We start from the raw sequence: 14455 nt of genomic DNA on the forward strand, positions 1-14455 counted from the left end.
TTAAAAGACCCCCAAGCACGGAGAAGGCAATAAAAAAGGGAGGCGGGAGGGAGCAAAAATATAGACAGGGCAGCGATGGAGGGAACTTAAGCAGGAGTGAAAGGAAGGAAAGTTCCCCAGGTGTTTTGCTGGGGCCACAGCAAGACCTGCTTGAGTGGTGAGGAGTCCCTCGCTTCTAAATTCCCCTCTGGCAGCCGTGGTTTCTGTCCGTGGCCGCAGCCTGCACCAGTGAGAGCTCCACGCTTCATGTCAAGGACAAATGTTACAGCTAATGCCCTGGCCCTTTTCTGATGAGGTAAAGTCATCTCTCCTTCCATACCGTTGTCAGTCTAGAAGTTGACAGTGAGTCCATGGTTGTGAAGCCTTAGGTTGGATCCGGTCATTTCATTCGTTCCGTAAATGTTTACAGAGCACCTTGCAGGAGCCTGGCACTGTGCTGGGGGTTTGGGATCCCCGGGGAACAGTGGACATGGCAGCTGCTGTCCTTTTTGGGGGCCTTTGATTTTTTGTGTGTGTCTTTTAGTGGCTTTGAAAAGCAACTCAATTAACTTCAGCCCAGGCCACTTGTTGTTCTCAGAGAAGCCAGCACCGAGTCAGCTGCTCAGATGACAGCTGAGTGTGCCAGGCCTAGATCTGGGCCAGTTGTTCCCGAAAAGTGACTTGGGGTCCACCTCACGGATGGATGCTGGAGACTGAGCTGCCTCCTTCTGGTGTCTGCAGCCAGTGCCTACGAGTGGCAGCTGTTCTGTGTAACAGCTGGTTCTCTGCATGGCAGCCCCGGGGAGCTAGGAAATCTGAAGTACTCAAAATCTCTTAAGGAATCAACACCTTGTCTGAAGAAGCTAGTGTGGAGGAGGCCTGCATGGTAGGTGGGATATTGCTCGCGGGGGGGGGGAGCTGGGGGGTGGGGGCCAGCACATACATGGGAGGAGTGGGCCTTCCTGGACACAGACCTCGCCGGGACTTCCATGCAGAGCTGGGGCCGGGTGGGATGTGTCATCTGAGCTGAAAGCAAAGTGTGTGACGGCAGGAAATGCCTGCAGTGACTGAAGACCATATGCAAATCTGTTCTACATTCTTAACACTTCATGAAGGCCAGGGCTTGGGGAAAAACAGTACATTATTTTTCTCTTCTTTTAACTCCTTTCCTTCTTTAAAAAAACAGTTTCATTCTGCATTTACTGAGCGCTTCTTTTCCTCTGTTTTTTAAAAATTGTTATTTTTAAAAACTACAGATGTAACACATGCTCTGCCTAACGCACAAATCAACTTCCTAGTCTCTTTGTTCATCAAATATTTATCAAGTACCCACCCCATGCCAGGCATGGTCCCAGATGCTGGGGACACAGGAGCGAATAAATTAAAGGTCCCTGCTTAATGCCTTCTTTCACTTTCTCCTTAACCAGTTCCACTTCCTAAGCGTAACCACCGTTGGTGTGTATTCTTTTCAATGCACATATACACACACAATTTTTTTTTTGAGTTTTTCTTTGTTAGGTTGTTTTTTATTTAAATGGTTCTTTGTCCCCACTTATAAATACCTTACAGGACTGCTTCATCTTTTTTTCACAGCTGCATAGTAGCTCATCATAGGGTTATGCCGAAATTTACGTAACAAATACCCCATGAATACACAGTTAGGCATCCTGGATCTTTCCCTGTAACAAATAACGCTATAGTGCCTATGGCCTCCTCATCCAGATCTATTTCTGCCTTCTTGTATATTTCTGCAGCTATTCTGAAAGTAAAGTTTCTGGATGGAAAGGAATACAAATTTTAAATCTGATGAGTGATTTCCTGCCTTTGACCCATGGAAATTCAACCCCTCCATTTACCACGAGCCATCCTAGTGTTCCGGGCGTAAAAAAACACCACCATGAATGTTAAGATGCTTTCACGCACAGCTTGACTAAGCATTTAGTTTCCTGCAAAGTGTGGGTGTCTCGGTGAGCCAGGAACCGCCAGGGTGCCCAGAGTGTTAATGACAACCAAAGTGGGCGCCAAACACAAGCTCATCCACTCACCCCGGCCATCTGGTTCCCATCTTGTATGTTTGATCTCCTGATGGACACCCACGATTCAAGGGTAGTTAAGCCCCTGGGTGCTACGTACCCCTTGTCCTATTTCTTCTGTCCAGAAACAGGCTTACCTGCTTTGGAAATCTTAGAGTCTTTTCACAGACGATTCTGGCGCTGGAAGGCGGGTCAGGGACTTCATAGACTTGGACGGTGGGAGGCAGAGGCCGCTCCACCCAACTCCTCATCTGCTCATACACAGGGCCTGGAGATGAGGGGTTGAGCAGGGTGGGCACTTCATAGGTCTCCTGGGAGCTGGTGGAAGCATCTTCCGGGCCTCTCAGGAAAGCGGGACAGGGCCTGTCGGCAGGGGCCTCCACGAGGATTTCAAGGCGGTTGGCAGGGGCCAGGCCTTGCCTCCCGTGAAGGAAACACTTCCACCAGCCCTTGCTTTCTGGCACATTTTGTTCCAGAATGGTCAAGATGTCTCCTCTGCAGAAAGCCAGCTCATCGGCACAGTCGGGGTGGTTGTCATAAAGTGCCCTGGCCAAGAGCATCTGGGGGCAGGGGCGAAAGAATTCACGGTCATTATCATTGCCAGTAACCACTGCAGCCATACCACTCGCTTAGCACTCAGTCACAGCTGCTCATTTATCTTGTTTCCTCGACCCCAGAGGCCCCGTCCCTGTTGTTTGCCTGATTTATTTCTACCCATCCTTGGGGAGTGTGGGGCGTGGTCTCAGGTGAAATGTCAGATCCTCCAGGAAGTATTACCTCCACCCTGAGACCAGGTCCAGTCTCTCCCCTCTCACGGTCCTGATTTAATTTATGACCCCCCTAGTTATGCGGTAGAGGGCAGCCTAGCACAGAGTTGGGTTGAAATCCTGACTGTGACTTCCTAGCTGTGTGCCCTTGAGTAAATTAGCTACTCTCTTTGGGCCTCAGTTTCCTTGTCTGTAAAATGGGAATAATAGTACCATCTACCTGATGGAGTTATTGTGAGAATTAAATGGGTTGGTAAGTGTAGAAAGCTCATTGAACAGTGCCTGGCATTTGCTAAGTGCTCAGTAATGCTTGGCTGTAAAGTGTCAAGATGATTCTACTGCCCTTTGCCTGGTGCTTGTTTTTCTCCCGACTGGAACTGGAAATTCCATGACTTCCAGGACCAGACCTCACTCGATTTGCTGCTCTCTCCCCAGCATCAAGCACGTACCCAGGCGCATAGGCGAGGCTCCATCAATGTTCATTTATTCACGTGCAATGAAACAAAGACGCAGGGGGTGAGTGACTAGTCTATACAGCCAGGATCAAAACATGGGCAGTCTCCTAATTCTCAGACCCATGCTCTTTCTGTAAGCCACACAGTCCTCCAAAAAACGCAAAACCACCTGTTGTAACGACGGCAATGGTAAAACCCCTTCTTACTGGAATTTTCTGCTGTCAATAAAAGAATGCAATTTGTTTCTGTGGGTTTTAAAGTAATCGCCTCCTTCCCTTATTATATCAGTGCATGACAGAAAAATTAGGAAATGTAGAGAAGCAAAAAGAAGAAAGTGAAAATCACCTACAATCCCACCACTCAGAGGTAACTATTTACAGCATTTTGGTATGCATCCTTCCGGCTGCCTTTTTTAAAAAATCAAATTTAGTTAATTATCCTTTTTATACCCACTAGCCCCTAATACATACAGTTTATAAATAAAGCGGAAACGACCAATCCTCCCATTACATTGGTTGAGAACTGATGCCGGTTTTTTTTTTGCATAATAATGTTTTCTTTTTCTGTCACAAAAATGGAATTGGATGGCCAACTGCTGAAAAATACCATCTTAAACCCACAATCAGGTCTGTGGATTTGGGGAAACACATGCATGTATATCTGAGAAGACTAAGGAGAATCAAATCCTCCTTGCAGGCAAAGAGGCACTGAAAATCCTCCATAAAATCTACAGCAGCTGAGATCCTAGGAGATCATGCACATTTTTGTACATGAGCCTTTTTTTCCTTGCTACAAAAGCGATGAAAGTTCATAAAAGAAAGAATACAAAATGACGATAAGAAAATAGAAAAAACCAAAAGCACCTACAGTGCCACCAACCACAGGTCACTACTGTTACTTCTTTGGCTGTGTCTTTCCAGACCTTTTCTTGAACTTACATGTTCATACACATACTTAGAGTAACAATTATATTTTAACCTAGGGGGCAGGACAGAAATAAAGACGTAGATGTAGAGAATGGACTTGAGGACACGGGGAGGGGGAAGGGTAAGCTGGGACGAAGGGAGAGCGTGGCATGGACATATATACACCACCAAATGTAAAATAGATAGCCGCATAGCACAGGGAGATCAGCTCGGTGCTTTGTGACCACCTAGAGGGGTGGGAGGGAGACACAAGAGGGAGGAGATATGGGGATATATGTATACATATAGCTGATTCACTTTGTTATACAGCACCAACTAACACATCACTGTAAAGCAATTACACTCCAATAAAGATGTTTAAAAAAACATAATAAGAATCTATGATACATCCAGTTTTATAATCTGCTTTTCCCCACTTAAAAATAGATTGTGAACATCTTCCTCAGCCTATAAACAGTTTTCTTCACTATCCTTTTAAATAGCCGAATGGTTTTCCATCGTATGAATGACCCATACTCGAACTTCCTGATTTGGGGACATTTTAGCTAATTCCAGTTTTTAGCGATTGCAAACAATGCTGAAATGATTACCTTGATAGCCAACTATCTGCAACTCCCCCTGTTATTTCCACAGACACATTTGTGGGAGGGGAGTTGCAGGTGGAAATCATTGGGGCTCCCCCTTCCGGGCTGCTCACGGCCCTCCAGCGAGGTCTGAGTCATTTCCACATCTGCCCACCCTGACCCTTGAATGAAACTGCCCATTTCCTTGCACCCTAACATACCCTGTGCATTAGCTCTTGGTTGGATGGCGCATTCGTTTTAAAATCTTTGTCAAGAAAACTTGAAATGTTTTTGCAGTTTGGGAAGGGCGTTACCTCCCTGGGGCATCTCCACTGTTCACTCATTTTTCAAAGAAGGAAGAAGGGCCTGAAGCGTTAAGGGCTGGTGTACAGTGAGGGTCATTGCTGCCTGCGGAGATTTTCTCTTTCATCCATGGTGAACCACAGATCCTCAGCTAGAGGGATGGTATGAAGCCTTACTTGTCTGAGGTTGAGTGAGTTTATGAGATTCAACTGGAAAGCAAAGAGCTGAGTTAGAGCTAACAGCCAGGGATCCTGGGAAGCTTCCCCTCGGGCCAGCCCTGTGCTCCTTCACGAATTCTGCCAATGTTTACTGAGTATTTACCAGCACTATTCCCAGTGCTGGACTTTCCAGGGACATAAATTTTGATCGTGTCATTCCTCACCCTACGGCCCTTCGACGGCTCCCCAGCACCCTTTGGATGAAGCCCCAACTCTGCCCAAACTTCCAGGCCCCTGCTCTCCTGTCCAGCCTCATGGCGTCACTTCCTCACCAGCCACTCAGGAGCGCCACCCTTTTGGGGTCCTCGAATCCTTCACACAAGCTGTCCCCTCTACCCAAAACAGTTAAGCACCTTGCCCCCTGCTCCCCATGAAACAGATAGCACCTTGCCCCCCTGCTCCCCGTGAAACAGTTAGCACCTTGGCCCCCTGCTCCCCGTGAAACAGTTAGCACCTTGCGCCCCCTGCTCCCCGTGAAACAGTTAGCACCTTGCCCCCCTGCTCCCCGTGAAACAGTTAGCACCTTGCCCCCCTGCTCCCCGTGAAACAGTTAGCACCTTGCCCTCCTGCTCCCTGTGAAATCCCTCTCATCCTTTCAGATGAACTTAAAGTGTCCTTTCCTTGAAAGGTGATGCCCTGTTACCCATATTCTTCCAGACTAAGCTAGTTCTCCCCATTTTTTTTCTTAACACCTTTCCATATCAGGATTTATGACCCTTGTATTTAATTCATTAAGCGGGCGATCATCTATTTGGTATGTCTCCCTGCAGAGCATAACGTCCAGGAGAGCAGGGACCACACTTTCCTGCTCTTACTGTATCCCCAGATTCCAGCACACAGTAGGTGCTCACTGGCTACTTGGTTAGTTAATGCGTGGTTAAGGATGAGAGATGCGATGCCTTAGGTTCAAGTCTTTGGAAGGTAAAGAGACACACAGCACCAAGGTGAGAGCTCCTATTTCTGTCTAAGAGGAAGGAAGCTCTCTGACTCTCTGGCCACTCTTTTTGATGGCTTTCAGTAAGAATGACCCCTGAGATGTCCAGAAGATGGACCTCGAGGCCTGGCTAGTCTGCCCACTCTAGTACTGTCCCTTCAGTGTGCTGTGCGTTGGTTTCACATGAATATGGGTACTCAGCTTTGGAGAATCGAGCAGAGATGAAGCATTTAGAGGGAAGGGAGGTTTCGAATCTTATAAAGGGTATTGATTAAAGGTCCTGACTTAGTAAAGTTACTTGCTACCTTGTGGATTTTTTTTTTCCAGTTAAAGAAGCCAGTAACTTCTGTTCAGTAAGAAAAGATAACCTGAAATGTTAATGGTTTATTACCTTGTTGGCTGGATTTTAATCAGATTCGTGTCCAGCCCTGCAATCCTATCCCAATATTACTGTATTGAATTGTCTCCAGATACCTAGATCCTCAAATGCTCTTTTAACTTTTTTTCTGGTTCTTTCATTAATTACTCAGTTTAATAAAATCTTAGACATGAGTTCATTTTATATTCGCATGAGAGTCACGATTTTACCTTTATGAAAATGATACTTTAACTGTCCATACTGGGAAGAAATGGGAAAACAAAACACAATCTCCAACCCATCGTCACAATTCCCATGAAATACATCTAACATAGTCTGAAAAGAAAAAGCCCATCATCTGAAACGTGCTTGCACTTGTCTAGAAATAAGATCGTGTGTATCTTTAGACAGAGAAGTTGCTTCAACATGGCAGTTGCTTTGAAGTGCCCAGATTGGCATCAGCTTAGCCAGTGGATTTGCCTGTTGCAAAAGGCGGGGATGCTTGTCCAGAGAACAATGGGCTTGTGTGATCACTCACCCCATCGGGCACCCACAGCTGTGTCCAAAATGGAGACACAGTTTACTTTGCACTTACAGCCTGAAGCCTTCAGAGCAGCAGCCAGCATCTTAAAAGGATGTAAAGTCCCAGCAAAGGAAAATCCTAATATGTTGCTATAACATGATTCCCTTCAGAATAGTATTTCATTATAATTGGTCCAGAGACATCTCCTGCAGTCAATTAATGTCTTAGAGTTTTAATAACAAAGACTATCAAAATTTGTGTCATAAAAGAATTTTTAAAATGTGAGAAATCTTGGGGAGTTCCTCTCCCAGAAAAGGTAGGTAACAGTGGCCTATATTGAATGGGGACCTGCGTTGGGGGCACTGAAGCCATTATGTCACTTAATTTTCAATGAATGACTTGAAAGTCATTTCAAGTCATTCATTGATGACTTTGAAAGTCAAATGACTTTGAAAGTCATTTCAATGAATGACTTTCAAATGACTTGTCCGAGGTCACGTGGACTCTAAGCCTTCTCCTCACATCCGTTATTGCACGCTTCCCCTTACAATTCAGTGTCTAGACTGAATGTGTCAGTCCAGTGTCAGCCAGAATGATATTTGGTATATTTGTCTTTCTCTGTCTGGCTTACTTCACTTGGTATGATCATCTCTAGGTCCATCCGTGTTGCTGCAAATGGCATTATTTCATTCTTTTTATGGCTCTGAGTAATATTCCACTGTATAATATACATGTGCCACATCTTATTTATCCATTCCTCTGTCGATGGACATTTAGGGTGCTTCCATGTCTTGGCTATTGTAAATAGTGCTGCAGTGAGTATTGTGGTGCATGTATCTTTTCAAAGTATGGTTTTCTCCAGATATATGCCCAGGAGTGGGATTGGTGGATCACATGGTAGCACTATTTTTAGTTTTTTGAGGAACCTACATACTGTTTTCCATAGTGACCACACCAATTTACATTCCCACCAGCAGTGTAGGAGGGTTCCCTTTTCTCCACACCCTCTCCAGCATTTATTATCTGTAGGCTTTTGGATGATGGCCATTCTGACCAGTGTGAAGTGATACCTCATTGTAGTTTTGATTTGCATTGAGTGGTATTTTATACACATAAATCAGACTTTTGGTCTCTTGTTTAAAAATGTCCAGTTGCTCAGAACCCCATTTAGAACAAAACCTAAACTCCCTACCGGATTGCCCGGCCTGATCGGCTTCCCGAGCTGCTACTACTCCCGTTAATTTCCCTCCAGCTGCATCGTTTTCTTACTTTCCTGCGATGCACTAAGCTTGCTTCCACCTCAGGACCTTTGCCCATGCTAGTCCTCCTGCCCTGAACGCTCTTCTGCCAGATCTTTGCACGAATGACTCATCCTCCTTCAGATCTCAGCTCGAGTCACCTCCTGAAGAGAATGTCCCTGACCACACGCTGGAGGCTGGGCTCCTCCACGTGCATCCACGGGACTTGGAGGTGATGACCCTCTAGGCATGTTCAAGAAACAGTCTGGTCGGGGTAACCCAGGCTTTTATGGACAGGCTGGCCGTGTGGGGAGAACAAGAAATAGCAGCCGCAGCAAACAGGCATCGTGAACCCATGCCCCGGCACTGCGCTGAACACTTTATAGACAACAGATGGAAGGGACTGACGAGGACTGCAAAGCATCCTGATAACAACTGCAATTGTCACTGAGGCCACTCCCAAGTTATTTTTTAACAGGGTGATAATTTGGAAACATTCGTGTAGATATTTAAGAGATGAAAGAGGGCATATGTTTATATTTTTATTCTCTTTCGGCACAAAGACAGTTAGGTTCTAGGTACAACGGAAGAAACCTTCTTAACCAATTTCCAAAAAGGACATTTCCCCCAAATGCCCATCTTCATACAACAGTTGGGAGAAGGGAAAGGAGACTAGGGAGATGAAGGCAAACAACAGATTCCCTCTCTGGGGAGACGTTCACACAATGGCCAGATGCAATGTGCTAATCTATACTGAATCAGCAATGAGTCATGGGAGTAACTAGCTAGCTTCATTCATTCATTCATTCAATCATTCATACATCAAGACTGCATTGAGCATTGATTATATGCCCAGCACTCTGCTAGAGATACAGTGGTGAACAAAACAGTTCCTGATCTCATGCCGGTGTACGTCCTAGCAGAGGAGACACATTCCAGTCACATCAGAAATAAACGTAGGGTTTCTACTTCTCTTAAGTGCAATGAAGGAAGATATAGACATTTATGAGGAATTATGAGTGCAGTTGGGAAGTGGGGATGGATGAGGGCTTAGGGAACGTTCCCTTGAGAAACGGGCCACGGAAGTTGCAATCTGGGAGTGAGTAGAAGTTAGTCAGATCAAGAAAGGGGGACAAATCATCCAGGCAGAGGAAGAAAAGTGGGTGAGGGAGGGAGGGAGTGAATTTGTGTGTCTATGCGAAGTGCACTGTGAGTCAGGGAAACTGAAAGATGACCAGGTGGTCCGGAGAGAAGTAAACAAAAACCTGGGGCTTGGTTTCCGTATTGGTTGATGTTTATCTCTGATTGCTGGGTGGAAAGGGGACTCCACGGAGCCAGTGTGAAGCCAAAGAGGCTCATCAAAGCCAGTGGTCCAGTCCAGGTGGGAGATGCCTGAGGCTCAGATAAGGGTGGCAGTTGGCTCTAGGAGCGCTGCCAGGAGGAGCTGGCGAGGGATTGCGGGCAACCCTGAGGTGAGTCTTGAAAGAAGGGCAGGATTGTAACTGCCAGAGAAGGAAAGAGAGGCGCGCTGTGGACCAAGGTAAGTAAGATGCAGAGAGACAGATTTGGTTCTCATACTTTGTCTTCTGCAGTGATGTGAAGAGCCAGCAGCTACAGTTCTAAGCAGAACCACATTAGATGAGCCTGTAGAAATGCCACCTGCTGAAGCTGCTCTTTGGGCTTCTGCATCATTCCCACTGCCAGGATGGTCATCCCCTCTCTGGGCCGGGAGGGTGGGCACAGCTCCTCAGTTCCTGCCCCATGCTGGCTCTCCAAGAGCCTGGCTTGCCTTCCTGCTTTACTTTCCACTTTTCTTCAGTTCACTTGAAAGAGCAAAGCTGCAGAAACTCAGTGTTCGAGCTGGATGGGGTGGGGGTGGGGGGCTCACTGGCTGTGTTGGCCTCATTTTAGAGCTTTATGGTGCCCGAGACTAGGAGAGGGTAAGGTCACACAGCAGCAGTCAGTAGACTGGGGATTCAAACTCGAGTCTGTCGGACTCTGAAGCCTGCTCTTGTCAATTCAGTGCACAGCCTCCCCGAGTCCAAGTCAATTTCCTGCTCTAATCTGCTGAAGTCTAGATGCATGTAAACTTAGAAGGAGCTGGGTTAATGACGTCTATAGGCAGGAGAGGCAAACTCAAATGGTCACAGGAGCCGGGCAAGCAGTATTATGTCAGGGAGGCAGGCCAGGTGTCAGACGTTTGGGAGCGGTGGAGACTGTGGCACACTCAGGCAGATTTCAAAAGATGACACTTGGGCCAAATGAAGTACTCTGTGGCTGAGTCCAGCCCACTGCTGGGCTCTTAGAGGCCCCACACTGGTTTCCTTTGCAAACTGGAAGTTAACAAGCGGGGGCTGGAGCCTTTCTGCCCAGTGCAGGACTCCTCTAATGGGCAATCTGTTCTGAAGCCCCCCATCGCCCCCCCATTATGTTATCCAAGACTATGTGCAAAATGCTCACAGTCTGAGGCTCTCTCCACCCTCCCCTGCTTGCTCCCCTCTTTCCCTTCACAACGGTCAGATCAGCATCACAACCCAATCCTGCTTTTTCTCGCTTCATCCTCCACAAGTGTTTCCCCCACCCCCAGACTCTTGTATTCTTGAAATGACAGAGGTAGTGGCCAGGGGATAGGAGAGTAGAGATCCTGGAATGTTTTCCATTAAAGTAGCCAGAAAATCTTCATTTCCTTGGGAAGGTAAATCATACCACAGGGTCACCCGCTCACGGCAGGAAGTAGTAAATAAATAAGTGTCCCAGACAGGAAGAGATAGAGATCATAAACGTGGAAGGAACCCTGAGCAGAAAGCCGTTGCTGGGTCCCTGCTCTGTACGACATCGTGGAACCCCATTAACAAGACAGGCCTTTTTCTCCTACTAAAATCCTTCTTTGAAAAGCATCCATGTTTAGCGTTTTAGCTTCCTTCTCACAGATTCCATGACTTACTTCCAAGAATTCTTGGAAGTAGTAGTTAGTTTCAGGGGAAGGTGATGGAATGATTGATACTCCCCCTCTGAGGGCCATGAGAGAGAATAGTTACACATAAGCCACAATTTTTTTAAAATGCATGCACTGTAAATATTTCAAACCCTGTGATGTATGGGAAATGTGAACCCCTCAAGTTCATGAAGGTTTTTCCTGGATGTAGGAACTTTTCCTTTGAGATCAATGAGATATTCTCTAATACATCTTTTATGAGGCTGCTGAGCCCAGACTGAGAACATAGGAGTAAATGCGGAACGGAGAAAGCTCTTTGATCATCTTTAAAGACAAAGGTCTCCCCTTCAATGTACTTGGAAGTATTTCATATTATATAAATACATAGATAGGCTTAGAAAGATCAAAGCAGAGAGAATGGTGCTATCTGTTGGCTCGTGAATGTTTATTTTCCATCATATTTTAAAGCGCATTATGTTAAACAAAATCGAGAGAGGAGAGAGAGAAAGAAAAGTTTCCAAGAGCATGAGAAAAATCCCCTCACCACCTCCATTTTCCCTTTCCCACCCACATTCTCCAAAAAGGGAAGAAGGACAGAGGAAGGAGGACAACCCTGAGGAAGAAACAAAGTATCCCCATGACACTTTTTTAATGAGAGATGCGGATGGGTGACAGCATTCTGCAAGGCAATCTGGGGAGAGATAAGGGAGGGCTCAACAGGCTTTAAGGAGTCACAGCAAGGGCTATCTGGGAAGGCTCCCCACTTACAACGCAGACTTCTTACACACTGTATGTGTCAACTGCTATTAAGTTCCCATAATTAATCAAAGAGAAAAAAAAATCCTCTCTAATCTTTCGGATGCATATTGAGTCACGTTTGTATTGTTGTTCCCTATGTAGCCAATGCCGCCTTAATAAGGGTTGCTCACAGCTTTTCAACTCTGTTCCACGCACTGGGATAAGTAATTATCATTGACTATCTCACTTGATAGTCACAATCCCATAAAGCGGGGACTGTTACTAATGTCCCATTTAAGAGATGAAAAGTTAAGGCGCAGAGAGGGTGAGTGACTTAGCCTAAGGTTGCTCGGGGGGCAGCGAATAGAACCAAGACTGGCACACAGGCAGTTCTGACCCTGGAGTCTGCCCTTTTAGCCTACAAATCATAGTGCTTAGCATGCTATCCTTTGTGAGATGGCATGTGCATTTCGATGGATGAGCAAATGACAAAGTGTGCCTCTGGAGAGAGGCATGGTAAGCTGATAAAAACATTTTTAACTCAGTTGGGTAAGTTGTATGGTTAGAGGATCAGAATTAGATTCTCCATTAAGAATTTGGGAAATGGCTTCAATGTAATTACTGGCAAATAATGACACATTTGTATAATGGAATACTATTCAGCCATTAGAAATAATGAGGTAGAGTTTAAATGAGCCGAAGTGGAACATTCTCTAAAATAGAGTATTAATTTTTTTTTGGCCGCATCACGTGGCTTGTGGGATCTTAGTTCTCCGACCAGGTATTGAACCTGGGCCCTGGGCAGTGAAAGTGTGGAGTCCTAACCACTGGACCACCAGGGAATTCCCAAGGATTAATACTTTAAAAAGCAAGATGAGAAACTGTGCAGACAGTATGTCCCTATGTATGCTTTTATGAGTACAGCATCTTTCTGGAAGATGACATAAGTCATTGGGGCTCCCCCTCTGGCTAGCTGAACCGGAGACCAGGAAACTATAGAGCTCTGGGATTAAAGGAAAACATGCTTTCAGTCCATGTTCATTGGTACAGTTTGAATTTTTAAAGCCATATGTATGTGTTTTGCTTTTTCAATATAAAAATCTAGTGTTTAAAAAAGATTCTGTTCTGTTAGAAGAGAATTGCTTCTGCGTTGGTGAACTTGAGCTCCTGCTTTCCATGATCACTTAAGCTTGTTCTACTCCCAGATTTGATAGAAGGGAACCTTGACCCAGTCAGTCTTCATCTCAGCCAAAAGCAGTTTGCCACACAAAAGCATCTGGCATCTGGGGAAACCCTTTGTGTACTTCCGGGATAACTCACACCATTGATGGGACTCTCATTGCCCATCCATCAGAGGATCCTTTACAGCATGAAAAATGCTGAGAAGTGCTTGGACAGTTGTTGAGAACCAGCTGATTTTGTGTTTCTTTCTCCCCAGCTCCTTGAGAGTAGGGTCACAGACGACATCCAGAGAAGGCAACAAAAACCTACCACTTAAAGGCAACAGGGTCTAACCGTAGGTGTGTTAAGAATCGCAGAAATTTAGGTGGGGTGAAGCTTTAAGGGTTTTTCTGGCCTGGCCCAGGTAAGTTAGAGAGGCATCGAATAAGTCTCCAGGTAAACAGGAGAGGCTGGGTGCCTTTGCCACCACTACGTCCCCTCCCCTGTGGTCAGCTGCAGAATGACATGGTCCTGGGCACAAACACCTGGGCCAAGTGGGAGGGGCCCCCATGAGGGGACTGTTCCCAAGACCAGAAATTAGGACCAGCAGCTGCAGGACACTGCAGCTGTGCCTTGCACTCGCGTAACATCGGGGAAGGCGTTGGGATAACCACTTGCTGCTTTCCTTCCACGTGGAACTGTATTATGAGGTCTGCAGCTGAGATGGGCCACCAGGCCATCAGGCCTCCTCCTCTTTCTCTTCTCTAAGTTAACTTTTCTTTCCTTTCATGAATTTCAGTAGCTTTCCATAGCCACATTTACATTGAAAAGTAAAATTCCACAAGTTACAGGGAACCGAGTCACTTAACATAGCAAAATGGTATATTTCACAACCAGAACTTGCCTTGAGATTTGCAACTATATTAAATTATTTCCTTTTAATGTGTCATGCCTAACATGGTGCTGTAGAACTTGACACAGCTCGGCTGCAATGATCTGCATTTCATTTTCAGAAATACTTAGAATTTTTTTTTAAATGAGGTGACAGCTAAGTAATTTCTTCCATCATCCCACAGCATAAAGAAGAGTTGCTTCTCTTGGAGCTATTTTTATAAAAAACTTAGCAAAGCAGTTAAGTGAGAGAGGCTGAGGGAAAACTGCTGTCTTTCTTGTGGTTAATATTAATTTGCCAGATAGGCTAGAAAATAACTGAGTTTTAGCTTCAGCTCCGCTTCTGAAAAAGTTGAAAAGTTCTGGACTAAAAGGCTCCAGAATGTGTAGAAAGTGATCTGAAGTCATTTAACTGAGATACTGAAATGCTTTT

General features: G+C 45.6%; 1 protein-coding gene across 1 annotated transcript in view; it reads right to left on the reverse strand.

Moving 5' to 3' along the window:
• CASS4 (Cas scaffold protein family member 4) overlaps positions 1 to 14455 on the reverse strand; it is a 39122-nt gene that overhangs the window by 14907 nt on the left and 9760 nt on the right. The window contains exon 2 of the mRNA XM_060032653.1: positions 2150 to 2572. Within this exon, the coding sequence (XP_059888636.1) occupies positions 2150 to 2572 (423 nt within the window). The remainder of the gene's footprint in view (positions 1 to 2149; positions 2573 to 14455) is intronic.

The sequence above is a fragment of the Delphinus delphis genome, chromosome 15 (assembly GCF_949987515.2).
Source record: "Delphinus delphis chromosome 15, mDelDel1.2, whole genome shotgun sequence".
Lineage (NCBI taxonomy): Eukaryota > Metazoa > Chordata > Mammalia > Artiodactyla > Delphinidae > Delphinus > Delphinus delphis.